Source organism: Somniosus microcephalus, chromosome 11, assembly GCF_052327205.1.
Source record: "Somniosus microcephalus isolate GS21.2 chromosome 11, FLI_Smic_1.0, whole genome shotgun sequence".
Classification (NCBI taxonomy): Eukaryota; Metazoa; Chordata; class Chondrichthyes; order Squaliformes; family Somniosidae; genus Somniosus; species Somniosus microcephalus.
The window spans coordinates 194127925-194148887 of NC_140997.1; the positions used below are offsets into that span (position 1 = coordinate 194127925).

The 20963-nt window shown below is 44.8% G+C and overlaps 2 protein-coding genes across 10 annotated transcripts in view; one reads left to right on the forward strand and one right to left on the reverse strand.

Annotated features, from left to right (window-relative positions):
- The window catches only part of asb14a (ankyrin repeat and SOCS box containing 14a), a 65109-nt gene extending 50988 nt beyond the window's left edge, over window positions 1-14121 (forward strand). For all 9 annotated transcript variants that reach the window (XM_086001604.1, XM_086001606.1, XM_086001608.1 and 6 more), the window contains one exon: window positions 13439-14121. In XM_086001604.1, coding sequence (XP_085857730.1) covers window positions 13439-13605 — 167 coding nt within the window. In that variant the 3' untranslated portion in view covers window positions 13606-14121. The remainder of the gene's footprint in view (window positions 1-13438) is intronic.
- Window positions 14122-18480: 4359 nt separating this feature from the next.
- appl1 (adaptor protein, phosphotyrosine interaction, PH domain and leucine zipper containing 1) overlaps window positions 18481-20963 on the reverse strand; it is an 80041-nt gene continuing 77558 nt past the window's right edge. Inside the window, 1 exon segment of the mRNA XM_086001603.1 lies at window positions 18481-20787. Within this exon segment, the coding sequence (XP_085857729.1) occupies window positions 20635-20787 (153 nt within the window). The 3' untranslated portion in view covers window positions 18481-20634.

Below are 20963 nucleotides of genomic sequence, written 5' to 3' on the forward strand. Positions count from 1 at the left end.
ATGTGTGAGAATAGCCGCTCATAGTCTCGTTGATTCATGACGGTCAGGGCTGATCCTGTATCCAATTCCATTTTGACTTGGGACCCTGCTATCGTGAGGGTGACCCAAATGGTTCGGTGATCCTCTTTTGCGATTACGTTGTGAAGTTTGAGACACCTTAGTCTCTTGTTCCCGGATTCACTATCGCTCATCTGGTCTTCGGAACTACTGTCCGTCATCTTTTGTACTTTCCTGTACTGTTCCTTAGTAGCCTTTTTGTTGTCATTAGTTTTCTTCCCAGACCTGCAAACTCGTGCAATGTGTCCCATCTTTCCGCATTGCCTGCATATTTTGTCCTGGTCATGGGTTGTTCTGCCGCAGCGATAACATTTTTCAAATCCCCGTGTCATTTCGTGAGTGCCGTATTCCTGTGGCTTTTGCTGTATTTCTGCAGCTCCCCTTGCTGCTGCTTCATACGATACTGCCATGCTGAAAGCCTTATCTAGCGTCAGCTCTTTCTCTGAGAGTAACCTCTTCTGGGTTCCTTCACTCAGGAGTCCACAGACAAATTTGTCCCGTAGGGTATCTGCCAGTCCTGCTCCGAACTGGCAGTGCTTTTATAGCTTGCGTAGTTCCGTAAGGTAATCAGCATTGCTCTCATCTTTATGCTGATTTCTCCTGTGGAATTTAAATCTTTCTGCTATCAGCAGCAGTGTAGGATTTAGGTGTTCCTGTAGGATATCAACAATTTCGTTAAAACTCTTCGCCATCGGTTTGGCTGGAGTAATCAGGTTCCGCAATAGGCTGTACGTTCTTGAGCCCATTAAGTTTAGTAGTGATGCGCTATCATTTACTCATAAAAGACTGAGAGTTAAGAGAGTAACTAAAGGCTTTTATTAACAAAAGAATGAAGGTCTGCCTCGAGTGGTCGACCGGTCCAGAAATACAAAGGGCTGGGGAGCAGTCACCTTTATACTAGGACTTGTGGGAGGAGTCAGCCGAGGCATGTCCAGGCATGTACACAGTGGAATACAAACAGTGGTTTACCACATTCACCCCTTGTTTAAAATTGAGTCCGGCGGGGTGAAGTGTATTAAAAGTCAGTGTATTGGAGTCTCTCCGGAGGTCTTGTCTGCCGCTGTGATCGGCGTGGCGACGGCAGGGGTAGTGGAGCTTCCGGCGTCGAGTCCTGCGTGGGCTGTGGCACAGGCGTGTCATCCTCGTAGATGTCGAGCGGGTCGCGGGGCCCAGGCCTGCCGTCTGCTGGGGCTGGATATCGGATCGTGGGGGGGGGGGTGGTAGTGAGTAGTGGGTTACTGCGGCCCCCGAGGGTGCAAGGTCTCTTATGGAGACTGTGTCCTCCCGCCCGTCCGGGTATGCAATGTAAGCATACTGGGGGATGGCGTGGAGGAGGTCGACCCTCTTGACCAGGGGGTCCGTTTTATGGGTCCTCATGTGCCTTCTCAGTAGGACCGGCCCTGGGGACGTCAGCCATGGCGGTAGCGATGTCCCCGATGTGGACTTCCTTGGGAAGACAAACATTTTCTCATGAGGGGTGGCATTAGTGGCAGTGCAGAGCAGTGACCGAATAGAGTGGAGCGCATCGGGGAGCACATCCTGCCAGCGGGAGGTTGGAAGGCCCCTAGACTTTAAGGCTAGCAGGGCGGCCTTCCAAACTGTCGCATTTTCTCTTTCCACCTGTCCGTTCCCCCGGGGGTTGTAACTGGTGGTCCTGCTTGTGGCAATACCCCTAGTTAGCAGGTACTGACGGAGTTCGTCGCTCATAAACGATGAGCCCCGGTCGCTATGGATATAGCTGGGGAAACCGAACAGGGTGAAGAGGTCGTTCAGACATTTAATGACCGTGGCACTGGTCATGTCCGGGCAGGGGATGGCGAACGGGAAACGGGAGTACTCATCAATAATATTGAGGAAGTACACATTGCGGTCGGAGGAGGGGAGAGGCCCTTTAAAATCAACGCTCAGGCGCTCGAAGGGGCGAGTGGCTTTTATCAGGTGGGCCCTGTCTGGTCTATAAAAGTGCGGTTTGCACTCAGCGCAGACTTGGCAGTTCCTGGCCATGGTCCTGACCTCCTCAATAGAGTAAGGCAGGTTGCGGGCCTTGATGAAGTGGAAGAACCTGGTGACCCCCGGGTGGCAGAGGTCATTGTGGAGGGCCCGCAGTCTATCGATCTGCACGCTGGCGCAGGTGCCACGCGATAGCGCATCCGGGGGTTCATTGAGCTTCCCGGGCCGGTACAAGATCTCGTAATTGTAGGTGGAAAGTTCGATTCTCCACCTCAAGATCTTGTCATTTTTGATTTTGCCCCTCTGCTTGTTGTTAAACATGAAAGCAACTGAACGTTGGTCAGTGAGCAGGGTAAATCGTTTTCCGGCCAGGTAGTGCCTCCAATGACGCACAGCCTCCACAATCGCCTGGGCCTCCTTCTCAACAGCGGAGTGTCTGGTCTCCGGGCCTTGGAGGGTTCGTGAAAAGAAGGCCACGGGTCTCCCCGCCTGATTGAGGGTAGTGGCCAGGGCAAAGTCGGACGCGTCGCTTTCCACCTTGAAGGGGATGGATTCGTCCACTGCATGCATGGTGGCTTTGGCAATGTCTTCCTTGATACGGTGGAAGGCTAAGCGGGCCTCTGCCGTCAAGGGAAAAGAGGTGGACTTGATCAGCGGATGGGCCTTGTCCGCATAGTAGGGGACCCACTGGGCATAATAGGAGAAAAACCCTAGGCACCTCTTCCGGGCCTTGAGGCAGTAGGGCAGTGGGAGTTCCATAAGGGGACGCATCCGGTCGGGGTCGGGGCCGATGACTCCGTGTTCCACAACACAGCCAAGGATGGCGAGGCGGTTTGTGCGGAATATGCACTTCTCCTTGTTATATGTCAGGTTCAGGAGTTGGGCGGTGCAGAGGAATTTTTTGAGGTTTGCGTCATGGTCCTGCAAGTCACGGCCGCAGATGGTCACATTGTCCAGATATGGGAAAGTGGCCTGCAACGCATTTTGATCTACCATCCGGTCCATCTCCCTTTGGAAGACGGAGACCCCGTTGGTGACGCCAAAGGGAACCCTAAGGAAGTGGTAGAGGTGGCCGTTTGCCTCAAAGGCAGTATACTGGCGGTCCTCAGGGCGGATAGGGAGCTGGTGGTACGCTGATTTCAGGTCAATGGTCGAGAAGACACGGTACTGCGCGATCTGGTTGACCATATCAGCTATGCGGGGGAGTGGGTAGGCGTCCAGCAGGGTGTAGCGATTTATTGTCTGGCTGTAGTCGATGACCAGGCGCTGCTTCTCGCCGGTCTTAACGACCACAACCTGGGCTCGCCAGGGGCTGGTGCTGCCCTCAATAATCCCTTCCGTCAGGAGCCGCTCCACTTCGGTTTTAATGAAAACCCTGTCCCCGGCACTGTATCGCCTGCTCTTTGTGGCGATGGGCTTACAGTCGGGGGTGAGGTTAGCAAACAGTGGGAGGGTGGGGGGGGGTGACTCTGAGTGTGGAGAGGTTGCACCTGGTGCGCGGCGGGCAATTTGGGAGCTGCTGGCTGCGGACTGTGAGTGGGGGTAGGGGTCCACCGTACGCCATCGTAACACTTTTAAGGTGGCACTGAAAATCTAACCCCAGCAGGACGGCAGCGCAGAGGTCGGGCAGTACCAGAAGTTTAAAATGATCGTACACGGTCCCGTCTACTACGAGTGTCACTACGCAGTAGCCGCCGATGTCCGCCGACTGGGACTCGGAGGCCATAGAAATCCGCTGGTGCGCAGGCAGGACTGGGAGAGAGCAACGCCGCACCGTGTCGGGGTGGATGAAGCTCTCCGTGCTCCCAGAGTCAAAAAGGCAGATTGTATCGTGGCCATTTACCTTAATGTCCATTGTGGAACTGGCCAGCTGGTGCGGTCTCGCTTGGTCCAGTGTAACGGATGCCAGCGTAGGGGTCGGTGTGTCGCTGCGGGTATCAGATGAGGCGGTGTTGGGGGCCTGCTGCGTTCCGGCTGTCGTCCAAGATGGCGGCGTCCATGATCCCCATGTGGCTGGAGGCATCCAAAATGGCTGCTGTACCGGTGGTTCGCACATGGCCGGGGAGGCCCAAGATGGCGGCCCGCATGGCCCACACGGCCCACACGCGGCGCTGCTGGTGTTCGGGGTGGCTTTGGCCCTGCAGACGTTAGCGTAGTGTCCCTTCTTCCCGCAGCCCGAGCAGATCGCGTTTTTCGCCGGGCAGCGCGCTCTGGGGTGTTTTGCTTGGCCACAGAAGTAGCATTTCTGGCCTTGGGGCACTGCTGTCTGGCCTTGGGACACTGCTGCGGTAGTTGGGCCGTTGCTGGGGTGTGGCTGGGGTGGCACGGCGCTATGAGGCGGTCCTACCGTGTCCCAGGCTGTCATTCCCCGCGGCGTCCACGGTGCAGAGGAGTAGGCATCCATGCCCCGGTAGGCTGCATCCAATGATAGTGCGAGTTCAGAGGCCTTGTTGAGGTCGAGGTCGCTCTGCTCCAACAGTCGCTGTCGGGTGTAATTGGATCTGTGGCCCGCTACAAAAGCGTCCCGGATAAGTTCCTCTGTGTACACGGCGGCCTTTACATCCTTACAACCACAGGCCCGGCCAAGCACAGACAGTGCCTGAAGGTATTCCACGGTCGATTCCCCAGGTTGTTGTTTACGACTCCCCAGAAGGTGCCTGGCGTACACTTCGTTCACTGGGCGCGTGTACTGGTCCTTGAGGAGCTTGATAGCGTCCGCGTACGAGGTCGCGTCTTGGATGACCGAGTACACTCGGTGGTTCACTTTGGAGGTCAGGACATCCAGTTTGTCCTCGTCCGATTTGATTGCTGCGGAGGCGGTCAGGAATTTTTCGAAACACTTAAGCCAGTGAGTAAACTTGGTGGATGAGTCCGCCTCCCGATGATCTAAGTCCAGGCATGCTGGTGTGAGGATCTTCTCCATTATAAAAATGTTGTTAATAAAATTGATGCGCTATCACTTACTCATAAAAGACTGAGAGTTAAGAGAGTAACTAAAGGCTTTTATTAACAAAAGAATGAAGGTCTGCCTCGAGTGGTCGACCGGTCCAGAAATACAAAGGGCTGGGGAGCAGTCACCTTTATACTAGGACTTGTGGGAGGAGTCAGCCGAGGCATGTCCAGGCATGTACACAGTGGAATACAAACAGTGGTTTACCACAAGTAGTACCGATGCCTTTTTCTCATCGGCTACTTCGTTTGCCTCACAATATACTTCGACTCTTTCCACATACGTGGTCCAGTCTTCTATTGCATTATTGAAGGCAGTGATATTGCCAGTCTTCGGCATCTTGGAAATCTAAGATGGCGCCTCCCGCGCTTTGCCTTCTTCCCCGATTTAACAAAATGGCGTCTCCTGCGCTTTCCGTCTTCTCCGCTGCTGCTAGCGCTGTTGCTGGCGTTTTATGCCTTGATGGCGACGCCCTATGGTCTTCGCGCACTTCCCCCCGCGCTGCTGCTAACGCCGCTCTCCGTGGTTCCCGTGGCAACTGCAGCTCCTCGCGGCTTTCTGCGCTTCTAATTTCTTTTATTTCCCCGTCGTCGGAGCAACCCTGCGGGACACTTTCCTCCCTCTTCTCGGGTCTGTACGCTGCCCGGCTTCGTAGCACCGGCCGCGCCCTGTGTGCTCCACCCTCTCTCTCTCCTCTTCCCGACAACGCTGCTCGGCCCTGTTGAAAAGCCACCCGATCGAGCTCTAGCCCGCCGCAGCCCAGGAAGGATCAGTGTACTACCTGCCGCCAGCCCGATTAGCTGGAACACCATCGACAGGATAACCAAGCCCCGCTCTCGACAGCCTCTCCTGCAAATCTTTCACTCCGATGAATCAGAGGCGGTTGCCCACGGTCGACGCCCGTTTCTTCTGATTGTTTTATTTATTTATTTTTTTTCTTTCTTCCTTCTGGCCTCGACCTCTGACAACTTCGCTTCAGGGATGGATCCCCATGAGGTGGTGCAGACTGTAGGTAAGTTCGGATCTGCTCGTCGCCAGTATTATGTCCATGTGTAATTGAGACACGGACTGCAGGAGTTGGTTATAACAGGTCTTTACTGAGTGGAGACAAACTGGAACTACTATGCAAAGTTACTACACAGGCTTATGTACAGGGGTGGTCACTACTGGTACTGCAGTATACAGGGGCTGCAGAATATAGTTCCTTCTACAAAGTACATACACTACAGCATCCAAGTTCTGTACATGTGTGTTATCAATTTCCTTGAGCCAAGCAATATGAATGGTCTCAGACCAATATTCTAGGAAATTTGTCTTAGAAATTCAAACTTTGCACAATTCTTAGCTTTCCCTTAAGTTAAAGAACTTCCATATGAAATTGTGACTTGAGAAACTGGGGTTTACATGAATACAGCAAATATACACTTGTTTCTAACCAATTAACTTACTACCACTATCTTGACTGCATCCAAACTCACATCAGATCAGGTTGCCACTTTGGGTGTGAAACCATCTCAAGAAGTTGGTCTCACTCCTATCTGCTTCATATTGGCCCCAGTATAGCAAAACTATCTTTAAGTTTTAAAGTTTGATCATTTTCTATTATTCTCATTGTTTGATTTTGTCGTATTTCAACTAGTTTTGTGTGAGAAGTGTTTAACCTCACAGGAGCGTATTATTCTCCAACTGAGTAGCAGAGAGCTAGCACCGAGCTGCGCAATGTTTGCACATTAGTTGAGTCCGCAAGCTTATTTTGGAGGCCATTTCTGTTTTTGATCTTCTGAGCTACATTGGTAAGGCGGCCCTTGTAAGTAAGTGTGCAAACTAGAGTTATTCCTAGGTTTGCTGGCTTTGGGTCATGAGCTAGCCGTTCTCCGTCCAAGAAGTTGTTGAGTTCTCATGAAGTGTTGACATGATTATGATGGGAGCATGATGACACAGCAGGCTTATATTTCCATTTTTGGCAATAGTTACTGATGGCTGCCATGTCTTGGTTCAGGTTGTCCTCAATCTGTCTGAAGTCTCTGTCTCTTGAAGCAAGGCAGATATCATCTGCTTACTTGAATGACTGGAGTATGTTGGAGGCAGTTCATTTGTAAATATGTTTTAAAAAGTTGGAGCAAGAATAGATCCCTGGGGGAGCCTGTTCTTCTGGATCCTCCAAGTGTTCAGCTTATTGCCTAACATCATAGCCATAAACAACTCATCGAGATAACATCTTTACCATCTTGACAAGTAGACCAATATATTAACAGGGATAATAATAACTGGGACTATAAGACCAACAAATGCCGAATGGGTACCAGCCACCTCAAATATATGCCCCCCACCCCTAACATCAGGTGTTATATTGCAGCAAAAATCTTTCTTGAGAAAATCCAGGAGATACCATAACTGTCCCTTATCAAAGATATAGTGGAGGCGCCTCACCACTAACTCATCAATGTGGACAATGCAACCAACCATCTCCATGGCAGATGCTGCCTTTTTATGGTGAATAGGATGGGGATGAGCTGCTCCCTCTGTAAGAAACTCCTTTCTCATCACCCAGCCTGATGAGAGACTGCCTGGTTTTGAGCTGCCATGTTATCTCTGGTGCAAGCTCAACTGTTTTAGATGTAGGGTGGAAAGGTGTGACAAATGACTGCACCTGTGGACTCAGGAACAGCCCTCTGTGCAAATTGTAGTGTATGTGCCTTTAAGAGCCCCATGTGTACTGTAATGCTGGTAATGGCCACTCGGGCTATATAAGCCTGTATATTGTATTGTATCAGTTAGTTCCCCTTCAGGCTTTGTTTAGTAAACACCTGTGAAACCAACTCCTGTCTTCAGTGTCTCTATCAACACACGGACACAACAGTGGCGACGAATTGGAAACAAACTTACCTGCAATTCGGCAGCACCTCAAGGACATCGATTCCTCTGGCGTCCAAAGTTGAAAAGAAAAAGAAAAAGCTGTGGTTTCACCAGCTAGCCAAGCCGGTGGCAGGTACTGCAATAATCCTTCCTGGGCATCGGGCTGGGGCTCCAGCAGCTGGCTCTGCAGCTAGGCCAAGCAGCGAAAGCAGAGGCAAGCAGTAACAGACGGGGAGGGAGCACTCGGGAGACGGCCGGCGCTGCAAGCAGGTCGGCGTTCAGACCTAGAGAGAGAGTCCAGCGGGAACGAATCTCCAACTGTAAATAAATAAATAAAAAGAACGGAAACCGCGGGAAACAGCGTTGTCATCGGCAGCAGCGGCGGAGAAGCGCGGGAAGCGCCATATCTTTTCTGCAGAAAAGAAAGAAAAGCGCGGGAAGCGCCATTTTTTTTCTAGGATGCCTAAATCTGGCAATATTGATGCTTTTGATAACAAGATAGAGGATTGGACCACATATGTGGAAAGAGTGGAGGTATATTGCACCGCAAATGGAATAGAAGATGAAAAAAAAGCTTCAGTACTTCTAAATCTAATGGGCGCAAAGACATACAAGCTGTTACGAAACTTAATCATTCCAGCCGAACCGATGGACAAGAATTTTAAGGAGATTGTTGATACCCTACACTGCCAATTCGGGGCAGGACTGGCAGATTCTCTACGAGACAAATTCGTCTGCGGTCTCCTAAGTGAAGGAACACAAAAAAAGGCTACTTTCTGAGAAAGATTTGACACTGGACAAGGCTTTCAGTGCAAGAGGAGCTGCAGAGATACAGCAAAAGCCACAGGACTTCGGCACCCATGAAATGACACGGGGTTTCGAGAGATGTTATCGCTGCGGCAGATCCACCCATGACCAGAGAGACTGCTGGTTCAAGGACAAAGCATGCAGGCAATGCGGAAAAATGGAACACATTACACGTGTATGCCGATCTGGAAACAAAAAAATCCACTAACAGAAAAAAAATCAATAAAGAAAAGCACAGAAAGGTACAAATGATGACGGACAGTAGCCCCGAAGACCAGAAGAGCGATAGCGACTCCGGAAACAAGAGACTAAGCTCTCTCAAATTACATAATGTAATTGCCAAAGAAGATTACCAGACCATTTGGGTTACCCTCACAATAGCAGGGTCCCCAGTTAAAATGGAGCTAGATACAGGATCAGCTCTGACCGTCATAAATCGACGGGATTACGAGCGGCTATTTCCGCATATACCTTTAAAAGACACATCCATTATCTTGAAAACATATACAGGGCAGAAAGTATACCCCAAAGGAAAAATAAGGGTGCCTGTTGTATACAACGGCAAGGAAATACAGAAGTTATATTTATACGTTCTACAAGATGGTGGTCCACCGCTGTTGGGACGTGAATGGATCAGGAAAATACGTTTAGACTGGCACTCCATTCAGGCACTGACGGTGACCAGTAAGGAAAAAAATGATGATGACATCATACCTGAACGATTAAAAGACATCTTGGCCAACGCCAAGGAAGTGTTTCAAGAGAAACTAGGAACCTTGAAAGGCATCACCGCCTCAATAAAAGTGGAAGATGCGGCAATTCCCAAGTTTTTTAAGGCAAGACCGGTGCCATACGCAATTCGTCCAGCAGTCGAGGCAGAGCTGGAGAATTTGGAAAAGGCAGGCGTATTATCCAAAATAGATTGGAGCGAGTGGGCAACACCCATCGTCCCAGTCATGAAGAAAACGTTGAATAATGATAAATCTGAAGAACAGAGAAAAATTCGCATCTGTGGAGACTTCAAGGTGACTGTAAACCCGATTCTTCACACGGTACAGTATCCTCTTCCGAGGATAGAAGATATTTTCGCCTCACTATCCAGAGGGAAACGTTTCACCAAAATTGACTTGGCACAGGCATATCTACAGATGGAGGTTGAAGAGGCCTCTAAAAAGTATCTCACGATAAATACACACAAAGGCCTGTACCAGTACAATCGACTGGTTTTTGGAGTAGCATCTGCTCCAGCTATCTGGCAAAGAGCTATGGAGCAAGTCCTCCAAGGGATTCCGGGGACTCAATGCTACCTAGACGACATCCTTGTAACAGGAGAAAACGACAACGAGCACCTTGCCAATTTGGAGCAGGTGCTCACTAGGCTGAGAGAACGGGGCCTACGAGCAAATCGCCCCAAGTGCGAATTTTTCCAGAATCAAATATATTGTGGCCACATAATTAATAAAGAAGGGTTGCATAAGTCACCTGAAAAAATTGAAGCGGTCATAAAAGCCCCAGCACCTGAAAATGTTTCACAATTAAGGTCGTTCCTGGGATTAATAAATTACTATCATAAATTTTAACCGAACTTATCAACTCTTCTACACCCTCTTAATGAACTGCTACAAACAGGAGTAATTTGGAAATGGAGCGAAGACTGTAAACGTGCCTTCCATAAATGCAAAGACTTAATCACGTCCAAAGAAGTTTTGGCTCATTACAACCCATCACTGCCAATCAGACTGGCGTGCGATGCATCCCCTTACGGCGTAGGAGCAGTATTATCGCATAAATTCCCTGATGGCTCGGAACGGCCGATAGCTTTTGCGTCACGCTCATTGAACTCAGCTGAGCGTAACTATGCCCAAATCGACAGGGAAGCACTCAGCCTGGTATGGGGAGTGAAGAAATTCAACCATTACCTACACGGACAAAAATTTACCTTGTTGACTGACCATCAACCCCTCATCTCCATATTCAACCCTAAAAAGGGTGTTCCCATTATGACAGCGCAAAGGCTACAGAGGTGGTCCCTTTTTCTAGGGGCACACCAATACAACATAGAATACAAAGGATCAAAACAGCATGGGAATGCTGATGGGTTATCGCGCCTACCGTTGCCAACGGTAGAAGAAGCACCTACCGTAGACCCAGTGGAGATTTTCCACTCTACCATAGTCGAATGTCTACCAGTAACAAATTCTGCCATTGAAAGGGAAACTAGAAATGACCCAACTCTCTCACGAGTCTATGATTTAACAGTGAAGGGATGGCCAGCACATGGCGAACCACTGTTGCCAGCATTCTCGCAAAGAAGAGAACAGCTGTCAGTGTGCCGAGGAACCTTGATGTGTGGATCCAGAGTGGTGATTCCACCCAAACTCCAGGATAAAGTTCTAAAGGAGCTTCACGCGGGGCATCTGGGTGGAGTGAAAATGAAGAACCTAGCCAGGGCGTTTGTATGGTGGCCAGGTATCGATGGAGACATCGAAGAAATGACCAAGAGCTGCCTAGGATGCCAGAAGGTCCAAAACGCTCCACCACAAGCCCCTCTACATCCATGGGAGTGGCCCTCATCTCCCTGGCAAAGGGTACACATCGACTTTGCTGGTCCATTTATGGACTCAATGTTCTTAATCGCGGTTGATGCACACTCCAAGTGGCCGGAGGTAATAAAGATGTCCTCCACCACCACGGAAAAAACCAACACAGTATTAAGGACCATATTTGCCAGGAATGGGCTGCCGGAACAGATCTGTTCTGATAATGGACCGCAATTTGTGTCCGAAGAATTCAGGAAGTTCTTAAAAAACAATGGGGTTAAGCACTACACGTCCGCCCCATACCATCCCGCCACCAATGGATTGGCTGAAAGGTTTGTCCAGACCTTCAAGAAGGCCATAAAAGCCATGGGTAATGAAGACATAAAACTTCAGCACAAGGTGGATAACTTCTTGTTCGCATACAGGAATGCAACACATATGGTTACAAACCAAACTCCCGCCATGATGTTCTTCAATAGAAGCCTAAGATGCCGGCTGGATTTGATCAAGCCCAACATCAGAAGGGACGTGGAGAACCGGCAATTTCAAGGCATGAATGAAAGGCCAACTAGAACCTTCCAGATAGGTCAACAAGTTTTGGCCCGGGACTACCGTACCGAGAAATGGCAGCCTGGAACTATCTGCACGCGACTAGGACCGCTGATGTATACCGTAGACATCGGAGAAAGCATAATAAGGTGCTATGCTGACCAAATCATAGAGTCATCCGAAAAGGGACAACCTACACCACAACTCTATACGCCTAACGATGAAGTAGAGATACCCATATCTACCTCCGATCCGGTGATACTGGAACCCAATGAACCCGACACTGGCATTCAAGCCGAATCAGCCTTGCCAAAAGAACCTACTACACCACCAGAAACTACTACACCACCGAGGCCTTATCCGGACCGAGTCAGGAAGCCTCCAGAGAGACTGACTTATAATTAATTAACTGCAGCAATGTGTAGATTACTTTTCTTGTAACAAGTAATTAATAATTACTTAAAATATTATGTACTGGTTGGCTAAAAGGGGAGGAATTGTAGTGTATGTGCCTTTAAGAGCCCCATGTGTACTGTAATGCCGGTAATGGCCACTCGGGCTATATAAGCCTGTATATTGTGTTGTATCAGTTAGTTCCCCTCCAGACTTTGTTTAGTAAACACCTGTGAAACCAACTCCTGTCTTCAGTGTCTCTATCAACACACGGACACAACACAGCTATGGTGCAGTCGAGGACGCTGCACATCTACAGGAAACTCTCGATTTACCGGCACCCAAACAACCAGAAATCTCGGTTAACTGGCAAAATTCAGGAGTAGGTTCAGTTACGTTTTTCTTCATATTCGTGGCCATTTCTTGTATCTTGACTGTGTAATCGGAGGTGCCTGCACTTGTTGCTAAGCAACAGGGACGCTTGGTCTGTGGTTGGGCTTCTTGCAGCTGTTGCTGAGCAACAGGGAAGCTTGGATTTGTTGCTGTGTACGAGCTCTCGTACCTTTTAACTATAACTCTCTGTAATCCGGACTTTTTGATAAACCGGCACCACACCCGTCCCGTCTGTGCCGGATAAAAAAGAGTTTCCTGTATTGAATGGCTGCTGATTTCATACTTGTTTACCAAGAGAACCTTCCAGACTCCACAATGCTGCAGCTACTGCTTGGCTGACACATGTATGATACCTACCTAAGCCCCTTGACACTTGCAACATTTTTGACATAGTTTATCTCCCATGTTCATATTTTGAATTTGTTTCCATTCTTTATTGTAACACTTATGCATTTGCAAATAATAAAATAAATAAGTTTCTAGACAATGCACCATTCTAAAATTCCAATGTTAACAGACAGCCAAAAGCTTTTCGCTATTAAAAATGTTGCCAGCATTTGGACATTGCTAAATGTGAAACCGGTGCAGAGCCATCTGTATAGAGTTATGCTACTACCTCCACATCACTCAAAAAGCAGGTACCCCGCTTAATTGGTACACGTATTATAATGGCACCATTTAATGTATGCTGAGCAATTTGCCAGGGTGTACCTTAGAAATCTACTCAAATTTGTATCTGTTTGATTTGGATCATGGAAGTCTAGTAAATGCTAAATTCTGGAATCTTCTGAAACACTCTGCCTTTTGTTACATGTAAGTCATATGAAACTTTGTATGTCAATATTTATAGAAAAATGTGAACTATGTATTAATTTAAAAAAATCTTTCAATTCATATTCTCTAAGTAGGTTCACATTTATGATGATTCCTTTCTTAATTCCAGAAAACCCACGTTCATTGAAACACCTGTGCAGGCTGAAGATCCGAAAATGCATGGGCCGGGTGAGGCTGCGGTGTCCGGTATTTATGACATTCCTGTCATTGCCCAGTCGCCTTAAAGAATACATTCTCTTTAAAGAATATGACCTTTATAATGGGGAAGAAACCTGATTATGCATTTTTACATTTTAAAGATAACCATTACCAGTGTGCTTTTGAAGTTAATAGATTCATAGAATTTGCAAGATTTAAAAATGTAGTGGAAGTTAGTATTTTGCTTGATCAAACCATTAAATCAACATACACAATGAAATCTGATTGATCTGCATTATGATTTTATCATTAGTGTCATTTATTATTGAATGGATTTTAAATAAAAGCAAATGAAATGGGTCTGTTGCTTCAAATATCATGTGCAGTGATTGCCACTGGCTTACTTACTTTACTGAGAATAGCAAATGTCAAGAGTGAAGGCAGTGAGGGGAAGAATGAGAATAGAGTGAGACTGATTATCAAACTGTTTGAGACAACTGTCACTGAAAGTTCACTCATGGACTGGCCTGCCCAGCTTCTTACGACATGTGGTGTATTTTTGGGTACTCCCATTGTGTAAAAGTTTGAGATATGTACTAAGGCAGAGTGGTTTGTAAATAATTGTTTAATAGCAAATATAAATAACTGAAATAAGTTGCTCTTTCCAGTATTTTATTTTGTTTTTAGGGTTTATTATTCATTGAACATTGACTTGTGTATACAATATTTTCACATTTTAGGTTGAATCAAGTACAATACCATTAATCAAAATATATCGGTACTGGAGTATTGAAACACAGTTTGGATAGTTGTAAACAAAAAGATTAAACACCATCTTTAGTAATAAAAACATTGTAAATAATACACTTAAAGCCCTTTAGTGTCATTTTATTTGACCTAAGAATAAGTTGTAATGAGCTGCACCTTCAATTCATTACAACTTAGCAACGTCTCAGGACAAAACAGGAGTTAGTAAAGATTTGTGTTGCTTTTTACTGAGTGAATGAACACCGAACAATTTTTCCCTTCCCCTTTCGTTGACCAAGAACCTTGCTTGTACTCTGCCTATTCACAGGACTCAAACTGTGGTAAACCATCAATTACTCAACTTTGCCGAGACCCACCCAAATCCTGTATGGACAAGAAACAGTAGTTTGCAAACTGATTTCAGATCTTCACGGCTATTTAAAAAAAAAGAAAAAAAATCTGTAACTGCATTGTTACATCTTTTAAAAATCTTTTTCAACCTGTTTTTAACATTTTTTGTCCAACTGAAACTTCCAATGCTTAATAATTACTTTTTTTACCATGCACTTGTCTGGTGCTATTCAATAGTATCAAATTGGCCATTGGTTGTAAGATTCTTAATAGCTCATTCAGCACTCAATGAGCATTTAGAGCTGTATTAAGCTAAAAATAGCCCAGTTGATTCAACCAATTTCAGTTAACTGCTGTGCTGAATGGACACAGAAAAACAGAAATTTCAGCTGCTTTTCTATTGATCTTTGGCCACCAGCTCATAGATCAGGTCTCCTACAGCCAGATGAACATAAAACTACTGCTAATTGTTTTTTTAGGACCGGCAGCCAGGAAGATTCTTTTTTTAAAACGGGATCTTCCTGACTGCCATCAGTTGCCCGGAGACCAGTGGTGATGTCATGACCCATACACGTCTGTCAACACTGTCTTGGAACATCATGTTATCAGTACTTTATGCTGGCCAGTCTGTGTATGCATGGAATGGAGGGCCTGCATAGTACAACCAGTTTTATAGGAATACCTATATACCCGAGTTGCAAAATAACAACAACTTTACAGAGCATTCACGCTACAAGTTCAGCAAAGCTGGTTGGGCTTTGCACCAACATTACAGTTGGATAGGCGTTAAATTTGTGGAGTATAAATTGGGTGTCAAGGCCCAAACTGAGTACGAAGTGAATTGAGATTATCTCTTCCTTGGCCCCTCACTCAATTCAGACTGCCTTTACACTATAACTGCATTTTCTGCTTTACAGCAACACTAGAGTTACAGTGTGAATGCAACATTAGATGCTAACTACAGTAAATACATGGATAACTTTGGAAAGTAGGTTCAGATAACTCTTTTGGATAGTTGACAGCCACTGTACAGTAAAAACATTTTTTTAAAGCGCGCTTTGCTGTTAAAGCAGCAGTTTCTAGTTAAATTAATGTCAGTACTGGTATTGGGCAAACGTGAATTTGGTAGTCCAGTAACAAACTGCAGCAGTTGCTGTGTTGAGCTTCTGATCTAACCATGCATGTGTCGGCTCCACTGTCATGGACTTGACAGAACACAGAGAATAACAGAAAATAACCAAACCTGAAAGTGTAAAACACTTGCTACCTGCCCTTTGCCTCAATGATAATTTTTCCAGCCCATAAATTTTAGGGTTTTTTGGGGGGCAGGGGGAATATGCTTTCAAAAGGGGTGGGGTGGAAAGCAGTCATTTAACTTTTGGGAACACTACCAAATAGTGAAAATTCCATTATCATCATGATGTTACTCTCCGCTCCTTGGCACAGGGTTGCGGGTAAGGAGCCGATATATGGAGTATGAAAAGGTACATATGGGACGGGGGACGGAGAAGTAGAGTGAAAAGTGTGACTCAGGTAGTGTTTCATTGCTGAACTCATCAGACATGTTATACATACAGTTGAGAACTGCATTTTTGTATTTGTATAACTTTCCATTGTGACTTCTTCAAAGTGTTTTTTTTCCCCTTTCTCTGAGGCTTGGTTTTCACCAGTTATAGATTTTTATTTTTCCTAAATTAGCTGCTGGTTTGAATCCAAATAACAACTTGCATTTATATAGCATCTTTAACATAACAAAGCGTCCCAAGGCACTTCAAAAGAGCGTAATCAAAATTTGACACAGAGCCACAGAAGGAGATATCAGGGCAAATGATCAAAAAGGTAGGTTTTAAGGAGCGTCATAAAGGAGGAGGTGGAGATGTTTAGAGAGGGAATTCCAAAGCTTAGGGTCTAGGCAGCTGAAAGTACAGTCGCCAATGGTGGAGCGATTAAAATTGGGGATGCACAAGAGGCCAGAATTGGAGGAGTGTAGAGATCGCAAAGGCTTTTAGGGCAGGAGGCTAGAGAGGACATGGAGGAATTTGAAAACAAGCATGAGAATTTTTAAATTGAGCTGTTGTTGGACCAGGAGCCAATGTAGGTCAGCGAGCACAGGTGAATGGGACTTCTTTAAAAATTCGTTCATGGGATGTGGGTGTCGCTGGCAAAGCCAGCATTTACTGCCCACCCCTAATTGCCCTGGAGAAGGTGGTGGTGAACCGCCTTGCTGCGCGTTAGAAAACGGGCAGCAGAGTTTGAGATGAGCTCAAGTTAATGTAGGGTGAAAGATGCAAGGCCGGCCAGGAAAGCATTAAACATAGAACAATAACATTTCAATGTTACATCAGAGTCTCAACTCTTGCATCCTCATGTTCATTTAAAGAACTTAGTACCTCCTTCTGGTTAACAAAGCAGGCAAGCAGTAACCTGAAGTGTCAGGTTCTTCCAGTTGGTAGCATTCTCAGAAGGGTGTAGGCTCATATCCCTCTTCAGGACTTGAATGTGTAATCTAGGCTGACATTTCAGTGCAATACAAAGGGAGCGCTGGATTGCCGGGTTATGGGGAAAAAGCTGGGGTGTGGGACTAAATTGGGACAGTTCTTTTAAAGAGCAGGCATAGGCACAACAGGCTGAATGGCCTCCTTCTGTGCTGTAAGATTCTATGATCGTCAGAGGTGTCTTTCAATGAAATATTAAACAGAGACTCCACCTCTGTTGGGTGGCTGGGGTGAACATTAAAGATCCCATGACATTATTCAAAGCGGAGCACGGTACTGTCCTGGTCAACACTCCTCCCTCCAAAAGACAAATGAACTGGTCATTCATTTCATTTTCTATATGTACAAATTGCCTGCAGTGTTTGTCTATATAATAGTGTTGTGTAGATTTGCAGAAGATGTTGATAAGGTGCCACACGGGAGTGTTACGAAAATTAAGGCATGCGGTAATAAGGAATGTAGCCATATGGATAGAGTAATAGCTAGGGGAAAGAAAGCAAAGAGTGAGGCTACATAGATGTTTTTCAGTTTGGTAGGATTTAGGTTGTGACTTGCCCCCAGGGTTTGTGTTGGGCCTTCTTTGTTTTCCATTTATGACATAGGCACAATAGAAGTGGTATCAAATGTTTGCTGATACCAAATTAGGAGGAATAGCAAACTGTGAGGAAGAATGCAAGAGATTACAGGAGGACACAGTCAAGTTAGTGGAGTGGGTAGATGGAGTTTGATGCAGAGAAATGAGAAGTAGTACATTTTGGGAACTTAGTGAGTGGAAGTATATCTTAACAGCAAAATTGATAAGAGTGGAGGAAGAGATTTAATAGTGCCGATATGTAGATCCTTTAAACGGTGGGAGTGCTGGTAGAAAAGACCACAAAGAGCAACTGGGATTCTGGGTTTTATACATGCAGCATTGAACATAAAAGCAAGGGAGTGATGCAAAACTTATACAGGACGTTGGTCAGAGTGCTAATAGAAAAGGCCATAAAATGACAGATGGGATTCTGGGTTTCACAGGCTCTCCTGTATCTTCAGTAAACTACCAATATTCATATGAGTCCTGATGGTGACCGTCAACAAACTAGTCACAGCTCAACCCAATCCTGTCCTCACCAGATAGCCACACACATGCACTTCCAGCAGGGGTTGCTGGTCAGCAATCGGAAGCCGGAACCCTAATTTCCCCTCCCTAACTCAAGCATGAGGCCAAATGTAATTCTTCTATTGTTGCCCTTCTGAGATCAGCTAATTCAGCACAAACCAATGAACCTGGGACCTTTTGTGGTCTGTACAGCTCAGCTACTCACTGGATAAAGTTACTAAGCTGTTGGAGGGAGGGTCATCATTTGCAAAGTTATTTTCCAAATCCCCAACTATAAAATGGTACTTAACTTGATTTTTTTTAAAAAACACACAAAAACCCACTCAGGTTTTTTATTAACCTTTGCTCTGTGAACATTTAATAGTACAAAATGTGGACCTTTAGAAAACACTACCATATAGATACACAAAAATTATAGTGAATTCTTAAAACTTGCAGTATTTCTTCCTGGACCGTTTGCTAAACTACACTAAAAGTCTAGAATATAGTGCATTGTTGTAGTTTTAATACCTTCATTTTTTTTCCACTGGTTTCAACTTAAATACTGTATTCTGATTGAGCATTTACAGTTTTAGTGGACACTGTACTTCCTAATTAGGTGACTTAAATTCCCCAAGGAAAAAACAGACCTGTTTGAAGAGAAATGTTGTCACCTTAAAATGGGTCATTTTCCCAATAGATTTGTAGGTTATACAATAACTTCTTACGGGGTAATTTTAGAGTTTATATGTGCTAATATTGCTAAACAAAGTGCAGTGGTCTGTGCTTACAGTGCAAGTTTCCCCTTTCAAAATGAATACCGAGTCTATAATCATTTAATGAAATTTAAAACAATTTTGCTTTTTTTTGGTGTAAATTGGTAAATTTAGCATAACTTGTACTAATCCTTAAATTAAGTCTCCATATTTAAGCCAGTTAAGAGTGATAATAGGAAAATCACAATTTCACAATTAGTATAATGCCATTCAATGATAAGACATCGTTCTTTTACATTTATATATAAAATTTGACTGTAGTTCCATCGTATATGAGGAAATGAGCCGTTCAGCCCTTAATACAAGGGACATGCATTTGGTAACATGCAACTGTTGCAAACAACCTCAAATAAAACCACATTACTTCATTAATAGAAATATTACAAAATGCAACAAGAATCAACTGAAACCTCATACTACTGCACCATATATACCTAAAAAAATCTGTATGAAGTGTTTAACTGAAGCAGTGATGGGCCTAGAATTGTGGAACAGCATTGTGGGAATGCAGAGGAAAATTTACTCTAAAGCTCAACTAAATCACGTAACATTTCTCACTGCTCACAACTATTTCACAGCTGTGAAAGATATCCTCAGAAAGGTAGTAAGGATAATGTGCGACAGCCAGAGAAATAAAGCATTCGTTAGTGTTCCAAAAAGATCTGCCCCCTATTTTCCAAATATATATATATATATATATATATAGAATATATGGTATTACCTATTCACTCAATCTTAAAATTAAATTCAACATAAATTAAATTTAACACAAAATAGTTGCCAAAGTGTGAACCTGGAATAAATGGCTAAAGTCAATCTGGTACCTTATATCAAAATGTCCCACATTAGATCAGCTGTAATAATTATGACATTATGTAAATCCAGTTCAATAAATCCAGCAGCATCAACCTACAGTCTACACTGTTACCCAATAGCCTAGTCAATCTCCAGTAGTGTGCGAGTGTGAGGCTTATAAACTGTGTCCCAAAGTGTTTCACCATACTGTAAATCAGATACTTGGGATTTCATTAACTGTACAAAAGACAACCATACACATTTTAAAATGTGATTCACTTCTTAAGTGGAGCGCGGCATATTACTCAACTATAAAGCAAGTACTAATACAGGGAAAAAAAAACTTTCAATTCAATTTGTTTATCAAAAGCAGTAATTGCTTCCTTTGTAAGTTGTGATTTTATGAAAGATACATTATCAGATCTCTTTTTATTAATTAAAAAACCATGAACAAGCTAATTTAGGTATGCCGACTCTCATTCTTTCTCTCTCTATACACACATATATATATGTAATACATACATAGTACAAGGATGAAATGTATAAAATATAGAATACATAATCCTTTACTTTCAAAAAATTATAGCTTTCAAATAAAAAGGCAAAGATATGGAGAAAAGAGTTAGTAGCAACCTATTGCAGTTCAAAATCAAACTAACACTGCTTTCTCTATTTTCCCTTATTACATACTACAGCAGGTTACGATAGGCAAGCTGTAAGTTGAAAGGTTTTTGAAAACTTCCATCACACTTGGGTTGAGCTACCTAGAACAATTTTTACATATTCATTTTCAGATTAATTGTTGCAGCGATCCCTAATCTTTTACTCGGCTACTGTGATTTTATTTAGTGCATGTCACCTGCTGTTCTATGAATACAAATGCAACCTGATTAACATATTCATCTTCTTCAATCTCAACATTTCAGGCTTCCGATTCCTTCTTCTTCTTCCCATCATCCCCTGCATCACTGTCTTCTGATTGGCTACTGCCACCCAACGTCAGAAACTGGCCCTCACCACTGGTCTGGTTTGGTCGACTAGAAGCAGCTATTAGGCGGCTTTGTTCCTCTAAATCCTGAAAACAACATGGTTTTCATGCGATCAGTTTGTCATTTATATAAAAAGTGGAGGATTTCTTTTTTTAAATGGTGTTTTGGTGCAAATGTGGAAACTCAGTTAGAGGTTTCCAATTATTAACTAACTAGATCAGATTGATAACAAAAAGATAACCACTAAACACAATCTAATGTT